The 22,250-nt window shown below is 40.4% G+C and overlaps 1 protein-coding gene across 5 annotated transcripts in view; it reads right to left on the bottom strand.

Moving 5' to 3' along the window:
- Positions 1-22,250, bottom strand: part of LOC144595149 (dachshund homolog 1-like) — a 475,075-nt gene that overhangs the window by 126,120 nt on the left and 326,705 nt on the right. For 3 of the 5 annotated variants that reach the window (XM_078402266.1, XM_078402265.1, XM_078402263.1), the window contains exon 4: positions 1,284-1,439. The exons of the other annotated variants lie outside the window; for them this stretch is intronic. In XM_078402266.1, the coding sequence (XP_078258392.1) occupies positions 1,284-1,439 (156 nt within the window). The remainder of the gene's footprint in view (positions 1-1,283; positions 1,440-22,250) is intronic. 5 annotated transcript variants of the gene reach the window in all.

Here is a 22,250-nt window from a genome sequence, read left to right on the forward strand (position 1 = left end):
GTGGCTAAACCAAACACCAATCATCAACCTGTGGCTCTGCCTTACAATGGTCAATGTTTGCCTTCAAAATTCCACACAATATATATAATAGACCGTTCGAAAAATCTTCCAGTTATGTAATGGGTCACTTTCTAATTCTTTGAGCTGAATAGTGATCAAAGCTACTCGAAGCATTGAGGAATTGATGAGTTTGATTCACATCAGATCCATTGTTCAAATTGCTACAGCTCATGGTTAATTGCATGCATTTGGATCTTCATTGAAATGAATTGACCTAGGATACTAAGTATACATCCTATACTTGGAGCAACCAAAAGGATTAGTTAGTATCCAAAAACAGTTCAATAACCACTGACTATATACCCCTGAGCTCCCAACAGCAAATATCTGTCAGTGTTGTATTCCTCATAGAGGTTTACCATTGCATTCCCTTCTAGCAGATGATAGATAGGAAAAGCTATAAATGAATTTGAACAGCACTGGAGGTTTGGAGAAAAAAGGCCAAAAATGCAATTGAAGAGTGAGGAGCTTAGATTAGAGATAGTTTGCAGATGTAGCATGGACGCAGGCCTTTCAACCCAGCGATATTAATGTAAAGTTAGAAATTCAAATGTAGTTGGATGAGAGAATTCCAGAGAAGGGAAAATTGGAAAAAAAACAAGATTCAGAGATAATTAGGTGTGGAACAAGAATGAATTAAAGAATGTGGGGAAAAGATTGTATTGAAATCAGCCAAATAACATATTTATCATTCAAACAATGACAATTACACTTATGAATCATCTGGACATCACTCCAACAAAAAGTGTAAATGATAAAACCTCAAAATAAGTGGACACACACCACACAGATGCAAGGCAACAAGGGGAGATAAATTATCACTAGCAACAGCCATGCATTCGATTAAATTCTCCTACATTCTAAAAGGATTAATACAAGGTGTACAATGATGCTGAAAGAATAGATCAGCATTAATCCAAGGATGAAGTGCATAACCTTGTGCGATCAATTATCTGTTCTACATGTACCTCAAACATTTTTTTTAAGTGTGATTTAATTTGTGATTTTTATTTGTGCAATGAATACCTCTTGAGATGCAGTTGCCGTAGCTATCTGTACAGTAATTAAATAGGTGCTGGCTCCCTTTGACCCATCCAAGTTGTCTGCGGCACATACTGTAGTTAATTTACAGCTAGCTCAGCATTACCATCCAACGTGGGTATACTTACAAAACCAAACTGGCAAATACAAGGACATCTGATGACACAGAAAGTTGTCCTCACCATTGGGTAATAAGTGGTTCTGCTGAAGGGAGTTGAGGGAATGATTTACTGCGAGGTTGTGCTGGCTGGAGAGAACAGCATGGCTGACAGAAGCCTGTGCAGATGAGGCAGTGGGAGACTGCAGTTTCTCTTTATCCCAGGAGCCATCGATGCTACCTGTAGGATAGGAAATAGAACACATTGTGAGTGAGTTGACCTTCACCAGCCTTTTTTCTCTGCCCAGTGTCAACTGCTCAGCAACCTGTGCCTTTGCTGGGATTGGACTGCATGCAGAACTGATTCTGTTAATTACCAAACAGAGCGATCGAAGCAATGCCTCTTTTCCTACCCTAAAGAAAAAATATCATGTTTTTTGGTAGATATTGCAAGAATAATAGATTCCTGATAGACTGCAGGTTAAGTCCGTTTGATCGAATAAGACTTGTTCCCTGGACATAATCACAGCAACGTAATAAAGAGGGGCCACAGATGCCAGGTTTATACCAAAGATAGACACAAAATGCTGGAGTAACTCAGCAGGTTGAACAGCATCTCTGGACCGATACTAAATGTCATTCGTCCATATTTTCCAGGGATGCTGCCTGACCCGCTGAGTTACTCAATCATTTTGTGTCTATCATTATTACAGCATTCGGGTACATATACTACTGAACAAATTCTTTCACCATTATGTGTTACATTTCCTCATAGCTAAACAGAAGGGCTAAACCTCCAAGGACGTACACACCACTGGAGATAAATGGGTCTACTGTGGATAGGGTGAGCAGTTTTAAATACTTGGGAGTCCGCATCACAGAGGATCTGACATGGGCAACGCACATTGCCGCACTGGTGGGTAAGGCAAAGCAGCGCCTTTACCACCTTAGACAACTGAGGAAATTCAGAGTGTCTCTGAGGATCCTTCATTGCTTCTACTCTGGGGCTGTAGAGAGCATCCTGTCCGGCAACATTACAGTCTGGTTTGGGAACAGCTCTGCCCAGGACAGGATGGCCCTGCAGAGAGTAGTGCGTTCGGCAGAACGCACCATGGGAATTACACTCGTCCCCCTGCAGGATCTATACATCAGGAGGTGCAGATCCAGAGCAAGCAAGATCATGAGGGACCCCTGCCACCCCAGTAACGGACTGTTCCAGATGCTACGATCAGGCAAACGCCTCCGCTGTCACGCTGTGAAAACGGAGAGGATGAGACGGAGTTTCTTCCCACAGGCCATCAGGACTGTCAACTTTTATAACTCCAGAGACTAAATTTTTGTCTACACTATAGTAACTTATTAACTTTATTTATATGCTGGAACTGTAATTCTTTTTTTGTGCACAATCCGCAGGCATTGCCACTTTCATTTTACTGCACATCGTGTATGTGTATGTGACAAATAAATTTGACTTGACTTGACTTGACTCAACTGAAGTTCAGGTTAGATAGATATATAAATGGTGACCAAATAGTGCCAATTATTTGTTACATTCATATATGCTTAAAGACAGAGGGTATGGAATAGAAAATCACAGCTGACATGGTTTGTAGTCTGTTTCCAGAATTTGAATCAATGAGTGGAATTTTAGTGGACAAGCATCTCATTAGAGATAGAAGGTCAAAAGGTCATAAGTGATAGGAGCAGAATTAGGCCATTCGTCCCATCAAGTCTACTCTGTCACTCAATCATGGCTGATCTATCTCTCCCTCCTAACCCCATTCTCCTGCCTTCTCCCCATAACCCCTGCCACCAATATACATATTGGTTTGCTTTTGTAGCAGTGATGTATTTTCACTCCATGGATTCCCACATCGCACCTGAAAGGTGTTCTTATATGATTTGGAATGAATCTATTCAGCACATCATGTTAAAGCCAGCTTGCAGAGGGACCCCATCAATTCAATTTCCCACTTTATTTTCATGTAACCAATTCTTGGCCATCAACACCCTTCTGATTCTCTGAACATCAGCCTACACTTGGATTATCTTACTGCAACCAACTAAGTGTTTTGATACATTAGTTTTGAGCAGGTTGATATAGTGGTTAAAAAGGCATTCACAATTGAGGACTTTATCAACAGTAGCACTGAGGATAAAGATAGGGAGGCTATACTGAAACTTTATAAAACACTACCTTGGCCTCAACTGGGACATTATGTTCAATTCTTGTTGTCAACATAAAGAAGATACGAAGGCATTGAGATGGCCCAGAAAATGTTAGTATATAGGTTCTTGGAATGAAGGACTACAGTCAACAGGATAATTTTAGAGAGCTTGTTTCTGTTATTTTTGGAGGAGAAGCCCATGGATGTCCTAATAGATAGATAAAATCATTATTCCCCTACCATTCACTGATACTTAGGATAATTTGGAGCAACCAATTAAGATTTTTGATAAGGTACTTCACCTTTCCTTATCAGCAAAGCTGAAGCACGTCCTAAAATGGACATTGATAACAATGCTGGCTAAGTAAAAGATAAGGAAGGGACATGGTCCAATATTTTACAAAATAGAAGATGAACAATGGTAGTGCTCCCCAGGGATCACTATTGGGACAAATATTTTTTAGACCTATAAATCATATAAATTTGAGTGAATGATCAAGAGTGCAAATCACAATTTCAAAATTTGCAAATGACTCAAAACGTAAAGGTATTCTAAGCCACAAAGAGGATAATATTTATAGGATCTAGTGATATAGGCGCAGGATATACACAGACTGGCAGAATGGGCAAGCTCATGGCAGGTGACGTTTCGTGTGGAGAAATGTGATGTGATGAATTTTGCCAGACAGAATGAGGAGATGCAATCCAGACAAAGGATACTGTTCGACCAGGGGTGCAGGAGCAGAGGCACCTGGTGGTAGGAGCGCCCAAGTCATTGAAAACTCAGGGCACGTTGAGAAAGCAGGTAATAAGGCATACATGATTCCGGGTATAATCAATTAAGATATTGAGTATGAAAACAGATGTTGCGCTGAACGTTAATGAAACACTATTCCAATTTTAACTAGAATACTGCAGTCAATTTTTATTGCCAATATAAAAAAGATGTGAAAGCATTAGAGATGATCCAGAAAAGATTTATAAGAATGTTTCCTGGGTTGAGGAGTGACAGATAAAGAGAGAGATAGAAGGAAAGTAGAGAGAATCCAGGGAATTATAGACTAGTGAGTGTCACATTAGTGGTAGGGAAACTATTAGGGAGGATTTTACAAGATAGGATCCACTTGAAAAAATGGGTTAATTAGTGATAGTCAGCTTGGCTTTGCACATGCAGGTCGTATCTTACTAACTTGATCATGTTTTTGAGGTGATGATTAAGTTGATTAATGAGGGTAGGGCGGTGGATATTGTCCACATGGGTTTTAGTAAGGCATTTGATGAGTCCCCTCATAGTAGGCTGATCCAGAACATTAAATTGCACAGGATTAATAGTGACTTGGTGAAATGGATTCAGAACTAGGTTACTGATAGAAGACAGAAGATTGTGGTGGAAGGAGAATATTCAGCCAGGAAGTCTGTGACCAGTGGAGTTCCACAGGGATCTGTGCTGGGAGAGATGCTGTTCGTGTTATATAAAAATTACTTGGATGTAAACGTGGAAAGGTTGGCTAGTATTTGCAGATGACACCAAGATTGCTGGGATTGTGGACTGTGAGGAAGGCTATTAAAGTATGCAGCAGGATATAGATCAGCAACAAAAATGGGCGGAGAAATGGTAGATGGAGTTTAATCTGGGCAAGTGTGAGGTATTTCACTTTGGAAGGACAAATGTAAGGGGAAAATATACATTGATGTACAAGGGATCTTGGGATCCAAGTCCATAACTCCTTGAAGGTGACAACGTAAATAGAGAGAGTGTTAAAGAAAACATATGGTATGCTTGCTTTCATAATTCATGGCATTGAATATAGGAGTCAGGAAGTCATGATGCAGCTTCATAGGACTTTGGTTAAACTGCATTTGGAGTATTGAGTGTAGTTCTGGCCATACCATTAAAGGAACTTTGTGGAGGCATTGGAAAGGGTATAGAGGAGGTTTACCAAATGAAGCCTAGATTAGGGGGGTATTAGCTACAGGGAGAGGTTGGACAGAGTTGGATTGTTTCTCTGGAATGCCCAAGGTGGTGGGGCGATCTGATAGAAGTATATAAAATTACGAGAGGCATAGAAAGGGTTAGTCAATCAGAATCTTTCTTCCCAGGATGGAAACCAATCAAATATTAAAGGGCAGGGCTTTAAGGTGAGAGGGTAATATTTAAAAATGTGCAGGGATAGGAACAGTGTCTGAACAGTGTAGGAGGCCAAAGACACAGAAGTCAAAGTGGGAGTGGATGGAAAGATTAAAGTGACAGAGTAGCTCAGGGTTGGCTTGCTGTCTCATTGGAGGTGTCCTGTAAACAGTCACCCAATTTCCATTTCGTGTCTCCAGCACACAAGGGTCTGGTTTGTCAGCACTGAATGCAGTGCACCAAATTATGAGAAGTGTAAAAATCAATACTGACAATTAAGACCAGTTAAACCATGGGCAAAAATCATTCAGCCCATTTTTAGGCATGGGACATTACCCGGAAAATTGGTTTCCTTATTTACACCTTATGCTCTGACAATAACATGATTTCTCACCCAGTAATTCAAAGTTACCAGTTTGTCTTTTGTTTTAAGTAAAAGCTTAACCTCACCATTTATTAATCAACATTAACATTCCTGTAAGGTATGCACTTTTCACAAAATAATGTGTATTTATGTCTTGAGAATACTAAATGTGCTAATTTCCAGTTTTGTTCAACTCTACTGCTTAAATGGCATCTGTATGGCAGGATAACTTAAAATCCACATCAACAGTCTCAGACTATTATACTGGATTTTAATGAATCCAAATTGCCTACGAGTTCCAATGACACAAAACCTATTAATTTAGATTTAATATGAATTAAGTCTTAATACAGATAAAACCAGTCTGTACAAAGTATGTTGTGAGCTTTAATGAATATTAACTATGAACTGCTCTGAGATAACCTGCTTTAAAAATGAATAGGCTTTAGATTAATTTAGACCACAGATTACACTCATTATTTGCAGCAAATCCAACATTCTGAGTTAGAGAGAGAGAGACCGACAAATGAACACTGATAGCATTAGAGCATGATGTGCAAAAAGCACTTTTTTTTAACATTCTTAAGGTAGCAGCTCAATTTGGCACAAGCTAATTTCTTGTGACTTTGTTTCTAAATTAAAAATAAATTAAGTTCCGTTGTTGGAAGTGAAGTGTTATAAAATGTCCAACCACCCACCTGTCCAAATCCCATTCCAAATCAATAGAATGGGAGTTGATTCAGGGGATGGCTGTGGAAGGATGGCCGATGTTGATATTTGAATTCTCACAGCAACATGCATTTTCAACACAATAAAATGTCCAGAGCTGAATCAAGGTCAAAGATTTACATCGAGCCACGGGCGAGAGTTTAGCACTGGACTCTAAGAGGTAGATTGTGTGCAAAGCCCAACGGAGGACAGAAATGCAAAGGCATAAACGGATTCAATCAAGGAATTCTGGAGTTGGGGGTCTCGACCCGAAACGTCACCCATTCCTTCTCTCCCGAGATGCTGCCTGACCTGCTGAGTTACTCCAGCAGGATTTTGTGAATACTTATTTGTGAATAAATAGATACTTTTGCCTCTATTTAAAATTCCTGAAAGACGTAAACAGGGTGGAAGAATTATTTCAAACCAAGTTTCATCCCAGATTAATGAGATTCTCTGGCTCACTAAGTGCTACCGACTTCTTCAGTCATAAGACACCCATTGCAAACCTCAGCTGCAGATTTCTAGGATCAAAGGTGTGCTGCTAATCTGGCATGTAGGCAGAATCAAGGGGACGGGGTTTGAGTATGACTGGAAGCCACAGGTGGGATTGACCATTTAATGGACTACATTGTAGGGAGGTGCCTTGAGAGACAGGCGAGGTGAAGTTTTATCTAATGCAGCTCCAAGAGATCCTTATGACTACAAGGTCCACATTCCCCTGCAATGCTCCATCATTCTCCTTTTGGAAATAATGGCAATTTGACACCCAGAGGTGTCCAGAATGACACAATGTGACCCAGAAATAGTGCTTGTTGCGTCCAATTCTGCACTAACCACTCAATCATGATCCAACACCAAGATACTTAGACATCACACTTGATCATATGCTGCCTTACCAGCAACCCCTCCAGAATATCAGAGCTAAGATCCAGACAAGAGTGAACATCATAGAGAAAACCAGCAGATATCATTGGGGCAGCAGAGTCAACACACTCTATTCTGCAGTAGTCTAGTCTGTTCAAGACCAACTTGGCATCAGAGACTTCATATAAACATGACAGAAAGCCATCTTTGAGAAGCAGTGAGACCAACACAGCTAGAGTGTCTACCTGTGCAAGTCTGTGATGAACCACCTGCAGTCTGCAGAGAAGTTCTTTTCCTTGAAGAATACCAATGGGCATAGCCAGCGATGCACTCTAATCTGACAAAGGTCACTTGGTAGAGTATTTGAAATCCTTGAACCCCACTAAAGTTAGCCTGTTGATTATGCACCTTGTAGCCATTCCCACTCACGGATCAGGTGATGGAGTCCCAAGCTTTCACGTAATCATGCACGGGAAGCATTGTCAACCATCAAATGCTTCAGAAAGGCAGGGGAAGGTATCTCCACCCACTCCACAAGTGAGATATGAGCATCAGCCTAAATTGTATTTGTGGCCTGACACCGAAACACTGCAGATAGGCACAAAAAGCTGGAGTAACTCAGAGGGTCAGACAGCATGTCTGGAGAAAAGGAATAGGTGATGATTTAGGTCGAGACCCTTCTTCAGACCTCGACCTGAAACATTACCGAATCCTTTCCTCCAGAGATGCTGTCTGACCCGCTGAGTTACTCCAGCTTTTGGTATATTTCTTCGGTTTAAACCAGCATCTGCAGATCCTTCCTGCATCTAAACACTGCACCTCTGCTCTGAGAGACTAATTGTCAGAGGCATCACAATCATTCACACTGTCTCACCTTGAAACCATTGGATGGATTGCTAACCTCGACCTAAACTGACTATTTCTCCAGCCATTTGCAAGTATATTCTATACACTGAAAACAACTATTTTCCTTCGCATAAATATTAAAAGTAAAATGCCGCATGCAGTTAGATTTCTAGGCATTCTGTATCCGCATAAGTTTCTATAATTCATTCATAATTGAATGAATATTAAATACAAAGTAAGATAGTTCATTTAGAATTAGGACTGCAGATAAATCTTTGTATTCAGCACTGGATTTACAGAGTTATTATTTCTGACGATGTATTCCTACTGTGGTTAATGCCATAAATATGTTGTCAAATGATGGGCTCTGTAATGTGTTTTAAATTTTGGCTGTTTCCACTACTAAACCATGGCCAGCCTTAAAGATTAAGCATAATTCAACGTCACTTCAATACTTGTTTCCTTATTTAAATCACCGTAAGTACCACTTTCAAGTATTTATCGGAGGTTTAAAGTCTCCATATTCCTGTCGAATGGCCCCATTTGAAAAATACACAACACAGCAAAGCTTTTGTAAGACAAAATTAATCTCAAGGTTCAATAATTATAAACTGCTTTTGATTTTATTAAATGTTAAACCTGACCCATTCCCACTCACAAGTAAATTCTGGTCTTGCTTCAACCAGCTCCACCATTTACTCATTACCCCTCAAGCAGTTTAAAGCACAGACATTAACTTTCAATACACTGGAGTGTACAGTACATTTGCTTTATTTGAGTTGGTTTCCTTATTGTTTTGAGGTCCCAAAGGCCTTCACATTTGCAAAAGAAAAATTATAACATCTATGCATAAACACAGAGGGAATAAAAGTGAATAAAAGAAATGAAGGAACCCTTTTTTCTGCTTTAATTTTGAACAAAAATGAATTCAAAGTGCACATACATTCATAAACAACAAATTGGTTTTGTGCTTTACTGTTTCACCAGCTACCCAGCAATTCCATGTGGAAGTGCTGACGAGGCCCAACATGAATGTTGGAGCTTTCCTGACTTTTGCACCTGTGTAGTACATTGTGGAAGTACATAGTTCCCTGGAGGTGTGACCTCCCACTCCCCTTCTGGACCGAGCTGTTCCTAAATCTACTGAGCTGAATGACTGGATATACTTCATATCAAGATCCTCAGCTTTATGCCAAGTGAACGGGTGTGTTTTTTGAATTTTCTAACTTTTTAAAATTAGAATTAATGTTACTAATTATTTTACATGCTGAATACGGCTCTAAATTAATTTATCACTTGTTATTCATTATTTTTTAATTCCTAAAACATTTCTAACCTGTTTACAAAACATAAAGTCGGTGATAGTACAGGCAGTCAAAAGACCTTCTGCCGCCTTCAGTCTAGTTAGGTGTTGAGAACCGGTGAAAGCTAAGCACAACTCTGGGCACCCCATGAGAATCACAGGCCAGATCCAACGCAACCTGGTTAATTCAGTCATAAATGTTGCTCCTCTCCACGATGTACATGAGTGGTCATCTCTTTTCTTTCATTAGTCATGATTTTCAATTATATTTAATGTAGCGGAGATCGACCCTTACAATCACTGCTATTGTCCATTGCACTCCAGTCAATGAAGACTCCTTTTCTTGATTCCCACCTGGTTCAGCTTCATCAGGACCCCATGATGCCACATATGGTCAAATGCAAACCTGCCATCAGTGGTGGTCACCCTCACCTGATTTCTGGAGTTTGGCTCTATTGACCATTTTTGAGCTGGGGTTTGTTAAGGTCTGGAGCTGAGTATATGCAAACAAAGATTTAGAAGCAAGGGAATATCAATCAGCCCCCTCAGGTCTCCTCCACCAATTAATGTGACCATCTGAGCATAACCTCAGCCCTGCATTCCTACATAACCACGACAAAATTTCACTCTCACTAATCAAGTTCCGCCATATGTATCCAAGACTCTGCTTCCATCGTCTTGTGAGTGTTTGAAAAACTCCCAGAACCCTCTGAAATATATATTTTTTACCTTCTTCTCTGACTTAATGGGTGACACCTTACTTTAAAATGTGACATGGAGCCACAATAAACTGCAGATGCTGAATCTTGTGCAAAAAACAAAGTGTTGGAAAAACTCATTCAGTCAGGCAGCATCTATGGAGGGAATGGACATATGATGTTCATGTCTTCAAGGAATAGCTCCTCGTAATCTGCTTGGGTAGCACACAACTTTCTGGCATGAATATTGAATTCTCCACTTTCAAGTGAAACTCCTACCCCCCCCATCTCTTTCAATGGCCTGGTGCACCCACCCTGGTGGACAGACATTTCTCCCATCACTTTAATCAATCTACGCCTTTCCCCTCCTCTAAATCATCATCTCCCATTCCCGAGTCCCAAATTTTCCTTTTATGCCCCCTTTTTTCACCTTCCCCTGTGTCCTTCCTCCCATGTCCCACTTTTCACACCTTCTCATCTTTCTTATCTGAAACCCTTTTTGTTTCCTTATCACCTCTAGCCTACTCTACCCCTTCTGCCAATCACCCAACCCTTTAATGGTACCTACTTATCATTTGCCAAACTTTGCACCATCCTAATCTCTCTTTTCCAGCTCTCTCTCCCTCATTCTGAAGAAGGGTCCCGCCCCGAAACATCATCTGTCCTTTCCCTCCGCAGATACTACCTGACCCATTGAGCTCCTTGAGCAATTTCTTTTCTATTTATCGTGGTGAACCCTTGTCCTGAAGTCCCCCACAATAGGAAACAATCCCTCCACATCCACCCTGTCAAGAGCTCGCAAGATTTTACCTACTTCAATTTCTCGTTCTCTTCTAAACTCTAGTGTATTCCTGGCAATCTTGGTAAACATGTTATTGGTGAGTAAGTGGTGCTTGATAGTGCTGTCATTGACCCCTTTTATCTCTTTATTGATGATTAGGTTGCCTTTAAGGGATACATGTCCTTTACATTTGTTTATCCCTTGTCCAAATCCTGATTGCAACAGTCCTGATGCTTCCTGTGCCTAATGCTCGCATGCTAAATTTGGCATCAATCTTCATATACATCTGATGAACATTCAATGCGACTCTGACAGTGATGACAAGCCAGCTGTGCCCCAGGAATCTTTTTATGCTGAGTTTTCATTGTTTGAAAGAGAAGCACAAATCCTATTTTTTTGCTGAATAAATAAATTAGTTTGGCCTTTATGTGCAATGAATTATTGATACCCCCAGAGTGTATGTATTTGAATAATATATAAAATATAGCCTCCAAAACTTATTCATTAAATTGTAATTTATGTAGAATTTATATAATTACAAGACATTGCATCTTTTAATTGGTTTCTTAAATGATGACCCCCTTCCCACCGCCATTGCCAAGCCCCCCCACACAGTGACAGATTATTTTGACCCAAGAGGAGTATTATATTATTTTTTATTTGCTCACTGATATTAATGTTATTTTTGGAAAAAAAAGAAAAATAATGCAGGGATTATACTTGATTTTATTTTACTCTAATCAGAGAACTGTTTGCATTGCAAACCAGGTCTGTCATCCCAAATTGTTCTATCATTTTAAATAGGAATATTGATTAAAACTGTAAAGTGCACTACAAAGCAACACTTAAGACTTAATGTTCTTGGAAAAGATGTGTGACTAATTTGGTTTTCAGACAGAGTATAATGCTGACATTATGTAACCGGGGGTGATAAATGGGATGCATTCAGTCAAATTTCCTTCAAAATGCAGGCATTAAACATGTTTCCATCAGGTCGCACCCTCACCTATGTGTCCGAGGTTGCAAATTCATATCCATGCAACCTAAATTCCAGCAAAGAGCTATAATGCTTGAGAGGAGTGAGACTGTGCATGGCATTTCTATCTCTTCCTAACCCTAACCCAAACCCCTGCCTATATTTGTTTCAAGGAGCACTGTCCACAGCCATTATAAGCTCTCTCCAAAGATCGCAAGGAGGAAAGGTAATTTCCAACGGTGAAGAAGAGTATAATGTGCGGCCATTGCTCGGTATTGCAGTTTAACACAAGCAATTGAGGTTACTTCTCTACCCAGAGAGCACAGGGGCTATCAATGGACCCATTGTGTCTGTGCCAGCTCTTTGAAAGAACTCCCTGATGTAATCGCACACCCAGCTTTATCCCACCGTCACCCTGCATGTCTGATTCCATTTTGAAAGCGCCTGTGGGATCCAAAACTACTTCTACCACATGCATCTTTCCTCAAAAGGTCACAGGCATATTTGGGAGTATACCCTGTGGGCAGCATAGCTGTCACCTTTCCAAACAGAAGCTTTCACAGATCACGTCACTTCGATGGTATTGATTCATAGAGTGTCAGGACAGTTTCATTGCGGAATAAGGAGGAAAGACCATCTTACAGGAAAAACAAGGCCGCTCAGAGTTAGCGCAACGTGACTAAACTAATCTGAATCCACGTTAAATCTGTGATGCAAAATGCCTTTGGCTTAATTATTCATTACTCCTTGATTCATTATAAATCAAGGATTAAATTATCATTTTCAACATTAATGCTGCAGTCATAAATCATTTGACTTCAAACAGTTCACCTTTCTATGTTTATTCCAATTAAGACTTCGAACCAAACCTGGAAAAAAATATGTTGAGCCCTTGTGGAAACCTATTAACCAGGATAAACTTTGGGGTGCTGGGGAATAAGATTATGATTTATTTTGTAATTATTCTCTCATCACTGATGTAACTTAAAATAAAATATACCAACATTGGATGGAGATCCAACTAAAAGATTGAGCAGGATAGAGGGACAGAATAGCCTCTGCAATGCAAGGCAGATCCTATTGTGCAAACAGCATTGCACTTTTCACTTTATTTGTAACATCAACATTTATTTGACAAGCATGAAAGAAAAGTTGCTACAGATTTAATATTTAGTCCTTGACTGCCCAGTTTTTATTGTTTACTCAAAAGCTGCAGCAAGCAGAATGATGAATTAAATGAAATGACTTGACCCACACAGATTATCAACTGTCAACATCATCTAACTAAATGGGACTGAGAGATACAAAAGGTATCACCTGCATTTTTACCATGCACTGCATTACTCGTAATGCAATTAGAGTGTCTCTTTGGAGATTCGTTGCTTTTGAAAAATCTTAAAATGAAATACCTTCTAAATTGTATGCTGTTGATTTATAATCACGCATTAATGCTTGAAAGTTAAATACTGAAAAAAAGATTAATTTCCATAGGAAAGCTACCTTACTAAACTAAAACAGAATTAATTCTGATGTAAAAAAACATCCAAGGTTGGGACGCAAGGAGGTTAAACAACTATGGCACTACCTTGTTATTACAGCTCTTATCGAACAGTGATTCTGTATCAATTACGGCTCACTCTGTTAGACTCAATTAAAAGCTCACTTCCAAGCCCAATGAATGTGAAATACTTAATACGTGGCAAAAAGCGAATTCAGTTCGTTAGTCTGACTCAAATTCACCTTTCAAGGCTGAAAAGAAAGCCAAATGATATTCTTCATTTGAGAACAGTACAAAGGTGCTTTGATTTGAATAAAGATAATAAAATAAATTAACTTCATTACAGATTCTAATCGGATTTTTCTTGCAATTAAAATGCCGACTGATCTCAAATGGGCAACAGAAATGGGGCAGCAATTAAACTTGGCATTGCTGGCACGGAGAAGGAATAATCATTTGCAGATGGACATACAATCGCTGCATTAAGAACTTGTGTATAAAACGGAACCAGTTTAAAGCGAGGCACCTGATTGACACATCATCTACTAACCAAGCTCTCTCTTCAACCATTTCTTGACGTGTTCTGCAGGATTAACAAAATTCATTGCAACATATGGCTAAAGGTTATTTAATAGCACTTCCCAAATTCATGAACCTGAAAGTAAAACCACATGCATATGTTGTCCTCTGAGGCATTCCATCCTGTACATTCATCATCACTGGATCAAATCAAGCCACTCACTAACCATTAGCAGTATGGGAGTATCTTTACCAGAAGGACTGTGGCATTTCAAGAAGGCAGTGTCTTCTCAAGGGCAACCAGAGATAGGAATTAAATGCTGGCTTTGTCAACATACTGGACATGTATAAAATAAATTATATATGTGACAATAAAACACATTTATCCCAGATCATCCAAACAAGTGCATTGGAAGGAAAGTACAACTGGACACTAATTAAAGCTTTGGTCAGAGTCCCTGATAGAAAATTTTGGTAACTCAATACTGAAAAATGTGTCACATTAGGAATGAGGTTTTGATGGGGGGGAAAAAAAGAAACCAAGAGGTCAAATGGCAAGGAAGGTTAGTGGTTGAGTGTATGGGTGAACCTTTGTTAAAGATTAGGCATGAGGATTGGTTAGCAGTCAAGGAACCTTTGACTTGATACAGCATGGAAACAGGCCCTTCGGCCCACCAAGTCCGTGCTGACCAGCGATCACCCAGTACACAAGCACAATTCGACACAGTAGGAACAATTTACACTTTACAGAAGCCAATTAACTTACAAACTGTATGTCTTTGGAGTATGGGAGGAAACTGGAGCACACGGAGAAAACCCACGTGGTCACAAGGATTTTTTTAGATTTAGAGATACAGCGCAGAAACAGGCCCTTCGGCCCACCGGGTCCGCGCCGCCCAGCGATCCCCGCACACTAACACTATCCTACACCCACTAGGGACAATTTTTACATTTGCCCAGCCAATTAACCTACATACATGTACATCTTTGGAGTGTGGGAGGAAACCGAAGATCTCGGAGAAAACCCACGCAGGTCACGGGGAGAATGTACAAACTCCATAACAGCACACGTAGTCAGGATTGAATCCAGGTCTCTGGTGCTGTAAGACAGCAACTCAACTGCTGTGCCACTGTCCCATCCCGAACTAGAGAAGGAAGAAGGATGGATTGGGGCCAAAGATGGATTGAAGACCAAGGATTGGAGGCTGCCAAGGACTGGTTTGAATATTTGGACGTTGGAAGAGAGTGTGCTAGAGATTGAGTGCTCCATCAGTGTCCTGTCACTGGTCTAGGATTTGGGAGAATGGAGAAAAGTAACTTGGGCCAGGGGGTGTCATGATTAAATTTGATGAATGGGTTGTAAAAGAAATGGTCCGTGTGGGGGTAGGCAGGGAAGGGTAACAGAAGGATAAAAGATGGCATGGGACCTACATGACAGAGGTCCCAATTCAACGCTGTCCACTAGGAGAGTGCAATGATGGCCACTCCAAGTGGGAAGCCCCTTGCAATGCTCCTTATAATGAGTTGCATTAGGAATGACACGTGCAAAACATTATGGGAATTACCAAGATGAACTTCCAGAATGATGCTTGGAAATAGCTGTCACAATTTTCACATTGGGAAAAATCAATTTATGACTGAATGAAGAAGTTGAAGAAAAACACAGTGCTATCGAATTGCAGGCTGACACATTTTAATTGTTGGCAAAAACGAAAAAATTATTAAATGTGTCCCATTATAAAACATAGCACAAAAAGTAAGGAAATTTGTGTTTGGTAGATTATTTCTTTGTTGTAACAATGCTTCTTGGCAATAAATCTTATACCGTTGGAAAGCCTGTTTATTTCCCTTTTAAATGGTGCCACATTTGTAAGGAACATGCATTTGTGGGATGAGCAGCAGAGCTGAGTATATGGGTTGTGCCCATGAAAAATTTGCCAAATCTTCTCTGCCAATGCCAAACAGCTTATTCTGCTGTTGCTATTGACTCTTGTTTTGAGCTTCTGGTACCCCCAGGTGCTGACAATCATGTGCCTGATTGGCACCTGATTGGCAGCATCTGTGAGCATGGGCCCTGCTACAGTGGTCAGTAGGTGTCTGCTCTGGATAGGGCCCGTGCGATAGGGCAACTTCAAGCTGGTGTTCCGCAAAACCAAGTTGCGGCATTATTTGGAGTGAGCCCTAGTACCATCTCCAAAGTGAAGGCCAAGTTCCATATAACGGGGGATGTCAGAGACAGGCCGCGAAGTGGGCGTCCCAAGAAGACGACACCCGAAGAAGACCGTTTCCTCACCCTGTCAGAACTTAGGAACCGTAGGCTGTCTTCTACAGATTTGCAGTCAAGGTTTGCAGGACGATATGGCCGACGGCTCTCTGCCCAGACAATTCGGAACAGACTGCACGCAGCCGATCTCCGGTCTCATAGGGCTGCCAGAAGGCCTGCCATGACTGCCCTTCACCGTCAGGCCCGTTTGCGCTGGTGTCAGCAACACGTGCACTGGAACCTGAACATGTGGAGGAACGTTATGTTCAGCGATGAGTCCAGATTCTGCCTACAGCAGTTGGATCATAGGGTCAAAGTGTGGAGAAGACGCGGAGAACGCTATGCTGATTGCTGCAAGATAGAGTAACATCTTTTGTGATGGTGTGGGGCGGCATCTCCCTCATTGGAAAAACGAGGCTTGTCATCATTGGAGGCAATCTCAATGCAGAGAGATATCGAGATGAGATTCTGCAACCAGTGGCAATCCCATATCTCCACAGTCTGGGACCGAACTCTATCTTCCAAGATGACAATGCTCGCCCCCACAGAGCAGGGTTTCTCAGAGACTACCTCCAGAATTTGGGAGTGGAGAGGATGGAATGGCCTGCCAGCAGTCCTGACCTCAACCCCATTGAACACTTGTGGGATCAGCTTGGGCTTGCTGTTAGTGCCAGAGTGACCAACACAACCACGTTGGCTGACTTACGACAAATGCTGGTTGAAGAATGGGATGCCATCCCACAACAGTGTGTGACCAGGCTGGTGACCAGCATGAGGAGGAGGTGCCAGGCTGTTGTGGCTGTGTATGGTTCTTCCACACGCTACTGAGGCTCCTGTTTATTAAATGAATAAATTGTTAAATTGCCAATATGTCTTGTTTCTTCAGACTTCAATCATAAAATCCACCAAACAACACCGAACAAGAGCAAATGGCAGAATAAGCTGTTTGGCATTGGCAGAGAAGATTTGGCAGATTTTTCATGGGCGCAACCCACATACTCAGCTCTGCTGCTCATCCCACAATGAGGGAGGGAGGGGGGAGTGGGGGAGGGGAGGGAGGGGGGAGGGAGGGGGGAGTAGAGGGTGCTGCATCAATGCAGGAGAGGTTTGGGCCCAATGGGTCCACTTGGTCTGGTTTTTGGATATGAATATTGATGGACAAGGAATGGAAGGATGTGGATTATGCAGGGAGATGTGATTAGTTTATCTTGGCATCTTGACATTGTGATCTGAAAGGGCCTGTCCCTGTGGTGTGCTGTTCTATGTTCTATATTCTATAACTCTATTTGGGCGATATTTCATATAAGCTTCAGTGCTGGCTGCCAGTTGTACAACCCCACATACTCTGCATTTGAGTTCAAATATATACTGAGTGCTGCAAGTAGATGATGATAACACATAGGTTTATCACTAGTAACTATGGACAATTTACTCCTCATATTTTACAAGGATTATGGGGAAAATACAATGGGATTGTTATATCTGGGTACTTGATGACCGGCACATGTTCAATGGGCTGAAAGGCCCATTTCTATGCTTCATGTCTGAATAACTGCAATCTTAGTTAAACCCACAGTTTAAAACATGATCCCTTGAGTTTAAAACACCAGAAAACACAGAAGAGCTTCCGGCTATTCCAGGATGGAGAGTCTGAAGAAGGGTCTCGACCCGAAACGTCACCCATTCCTTCTCTCCCGAGATGCTGCCTGACCTGCTGAGTTACTCCAGCATTTTGTGAATAAACCAGGATGGAGTTAGATGGACTGGGATAGAAATTCCTCCTTGCTCACATATGTTGAATGCACAATGTAGCAGTAGTTATGCGAGGAACTTCACTTCTAAGATTCAGAATGTGTTTGCATCTCACAGGTAGCCTGACAGGATTGAGGTATTTCACCCCTGGCTCTGAAACAAAAAGACCTCTGTACTGTACCTCTATTTTTGCTTTAAACCAGAACAATTTAGGAAAAGTGGTTTGTTCCCAATTCACTCACTGTCGTTGAAACCATTTATTAAGTGGCATGAGTGGCACAAAATAATGCCCACCAGCTTGCGTAAACATTCCCATGAAAATCTCCACTGCCGTCTTCAATATTTTTCTAAACATCTATATTATAGAAAGGCCTTCAATTATTTTTCAAGTACAATCTGACAATAAAGTAACACATGATAACTAAGCCTCTCGATCATACAAAAAAATCAAACAGGTTTGTTTTGTGAAATAAAAAGACTGTAAATAAAAGTAGAGATTCAAGGGCAGTATCAAAGACTACACAGACACCACAATACCACCAAACAGCATTGAAGGCGTCTGAATAAAAAAGGTAAGAGTTTCTCCTGCACATTTCCAACAATGCCTGGTTAGTTAAAGTATGAGAAGTCGTACTTACAAGGCTTCTGAAAGCATAAATGTCATCCCATTAAGAAAATGGCATTGCTATCAGTAAATAGTAGCCCCAAGGGAAACGTGTGTATTGATTTTATTACTGTGTCGGTTGGTGTGTATTTGCAATTGTCAACTCTAATTTGAAATTGCACATAAAATGCTGCTTTGCCAGCTCATTCAGTGAATGCTATGCCTTTGTCCAGGCAAATTAAACTTTCAAAGCATCTAAGCAAAAGACAAACACACTGCAGTGTAGCAAACAGTTTTGTTTAGTTACCTATCATTGGTATATTTTAAGAAAATAAATATTCCTTATTCCTTGGAGTAGGAACAATGATCTGATGGGGAGCCACGATTGCAAAAGCAAATGATATGTCTGTTGTATTATGGAAGAATACCAAATAATTCTTCTGTGCACATGGTTTAATTTTGTTTCTAGTATCTAGAAAGAATAAGTGAAAATCAGTATAATTGCTTCCTTTGCACAAGATTCGGAGACGGACTGCTCCCCTGTTATATGACATTAGTTCGAGCTAATGTGGAAAGATTAAAATCAAATTAGACTATGATGTAGCTAAGAGGAAATGCTAAGAATATATGTATACTATAATTTTGGAATAGGATTTGCCTATGGTACAACAGTCTTCTGTGCAACCTTGTTTACTGATAGGAATTTCAGGACATTGTTGTCCTTGAATTTACATTCCCACAGATACTGAGAGTCAGTTTCCAGTGGACACCAGAGGGTAGGCATTTAAACCAACTACCATTGAAGACTAAACAAATTTTCTGATTTAAGTCTGCTTGTGGGCACCAGTTAATAGTTTATTTTACATTTTAAACTCACTCTCATTTGTACAGTCACCTATCTAAGATATTACTAAGACCACCAATTATGGACACCAAATGCTGGAATCGTGAACAACACACAAAGTGCTGGCTGAATTCAATAGGTCAAGCAGCATTTGGAGAAGGAATGGTCAGGTGACAGTTCAGGTCTGGACCTTTCTTCAGACTCAAGTCTTGGCTTATGGTTTGTGTTGTGACCATCAATTATACCTTGGTAAAATCAATCACTCTATAGAAGCTGAAGTAATCTTACATGCCTTTGTAACCTTTGGATATGATGATTCTAACATGTGCCTACCACACCCAATTTGCCCTTTGGACATTTAATGTTACCAAGCCTCTGACCAAATGGCCTGACGATGGGTACTTGTCCTGAAATGTTGACCTTGTTTCTCACCCCCACAGTTGCTATTTTATGGCAATATTTGTACCTGTCTTGACCTTGGTCAAAAATGGGTTTACATTTTTGTGAATATATTCTTCAGTTGTCTTGAGATAAATATTTTAACTGCACGGACCAAGTTTCAATTCCATTGAGCTAGCAATTTTAGCCTGGAAATTATACCGTACACTATAATTTCTTTCCCTTCAAGCACTTTCGTTAAGTGGTTGAACAAGAGGTTTTAATCCAAAATAAATGAATAACTCTCATGAATGAACAGGATGAAGAATTATACATTCATACAACAATGCTTCACAGGGCAGCTTCCAGACTAGCAGAATTATCTTAAATAAATCAACAGGTCTGATGACGTAAGCATTTTAATAAGCAGATCAACTTTTGGGTCTTGCTTCTTATATTTCATTAATATGCTAACAAATTCCACATGGCATAGTTCCATTTCACTCATTGTAAGTTTATATTATAAGCATGCATTTTGAACTTTTTGATTCCAGACTGAAATTCTGTAATGCAATTCTATTTGGAATTCTCTGCCTCAGAAGGCAGCGGAGGCCAATTCTCTGAATGCATTCAAGGGAGAGCTAGATAGAGCTCTTAAGGATAGCGGAGTCAGTGGGTATGGGGAGAAGGCAGGAACGGGGTACTGATTGAGAATGATCAGCCATGATCACATTGAATGGTGGTGCTGGCTCGAAAGGCCGAATGGCCTCCTCCTGCACCTATTGTCTATTGTCTATTGTCTATTTAGGAAACAGGTCTTTAACAAAAAAAATATCTGCACTAATTTACAGCAAAACCTTTTGTAGACAGATTAAGGGAGCAAGACCAAATAGATAAAGCATTTCATTCTGGCAAGATGGGATGAATAGTCTTCTGCAGTATGGTATAGAGCAATGACACATGGGGGTAAAGCATGCCATCCTTGAAAGCAAATTTGCTGGAATTTCCCTCAGTTTTATATCCTGCCCCAAGAGATCCTCAGATGAATGTTCTGTGGTACAGTGGTGATGCATCAAGATCAGCACAACATTTTTAGGTGTAATAGTGTTCCAAAGGAAGGCCAATCACCAGGGTTCCAGACTGTAAATATAGTATATTTCTGTATGATTCAATGATATTTAACAACTTTACTTAGTCTTTAAATTAAACTACAGAACCAAAGATGATAATGTGACGATTGCAACTATCTGCTGTAGATGATTTGGTGGAAGATCGCAGAGAAGAGCAGAGCACTTCAGGACTGATAATCCAGTCTGGTGGCCTTGCATCGCGAGAGATGTTGTCTTAAGGATAAGACAACACTGTCAAGATGGAAGTGTAAGGTACCATGACTTTACCGAAGAAGTGGAGAGTCTTTGCCATATTTTTTTTTCCTCAGTCAACATCACCAAAAAAGATGATTAATGTGTTTCATATGTTTGCTTGTGTACAGTCACAGTCCCAACGACAATCCTTCATTGGCTGCAAAGTTCACGGAATGAGTCCATGAAAGCTGTTGTACAAAGGTGCGCTTTTTTTTATAAACATAGAAAGGACAAAAACAAAGCAAATGGATGGAAATATTCCTATAAATAATTACAACAAATAAAGACCCTGAAGTAACTATGACATGAAACATACAACCAAACCACCTTATCACGTACAACTGACCAGAGGGTTTACAGGTGGATTGTCATGGCTACTGAAACATTCCCTCTTTTGTGACCTTCCAATAATCAGCATTTCCTTCAGCAAATGGATGAATAATCCACTTTTATGGTTGATTATTCACACGCTGTCTGCGTAGCTCTTGTTTCATCTGAAATCAAACCTCCAGCAGTTGTTGATGCAAAGTACTTACATTCACAACATTGAAATGTCTGAGCGAGCATAAGAAATGAAACTCTCCAGCCTACTGAGCTGTGCAAGGCATAAAATTGCTTTGATTTGCGATAACCCTGTTATTTTCTGCTTATCCAATGTTGACTTTCCCTTGAAGCAATTATGACATAATTCTTCACAAGGAATATCATTGGATGAGTGCTGGTCATTGGCATTAGGCACCACATCTAGGAAAGAAATGAACTAAAACAGATTAAAACCACCTGCAGGATTTTGAGTAAGTTATGCATGCGTTGAGTGAAACCAGGCGTCAAGTATTCATTCTCCATCACAGCAAAATTTCTCAGTCTGTTGTCACTCAAATGTTTACCATTCCTCTTTTAACACTCCAAGATAACAATGTTCACTTTACACTCACGACTGGGTATTCATTATTTCCTAGACAGTCACAACATGTTCCTCAGGCACTCATCG

This window comes from Rhinoraja longicauda, chromosome 7 (assembly GCF_053455715.1).
Source record: "Rhinoraja longicauda isolate Sanriku21f chromosome 7, sRhiLon1.1, whole genome shotgun sequence".
Lineage (NCBI taxonomy): Eukaryota > Metazoa > Chordata > Chondrichthyes > Rajiformes > Arhynchobatidae > Rhinoraja > Rhinoraja longicauda.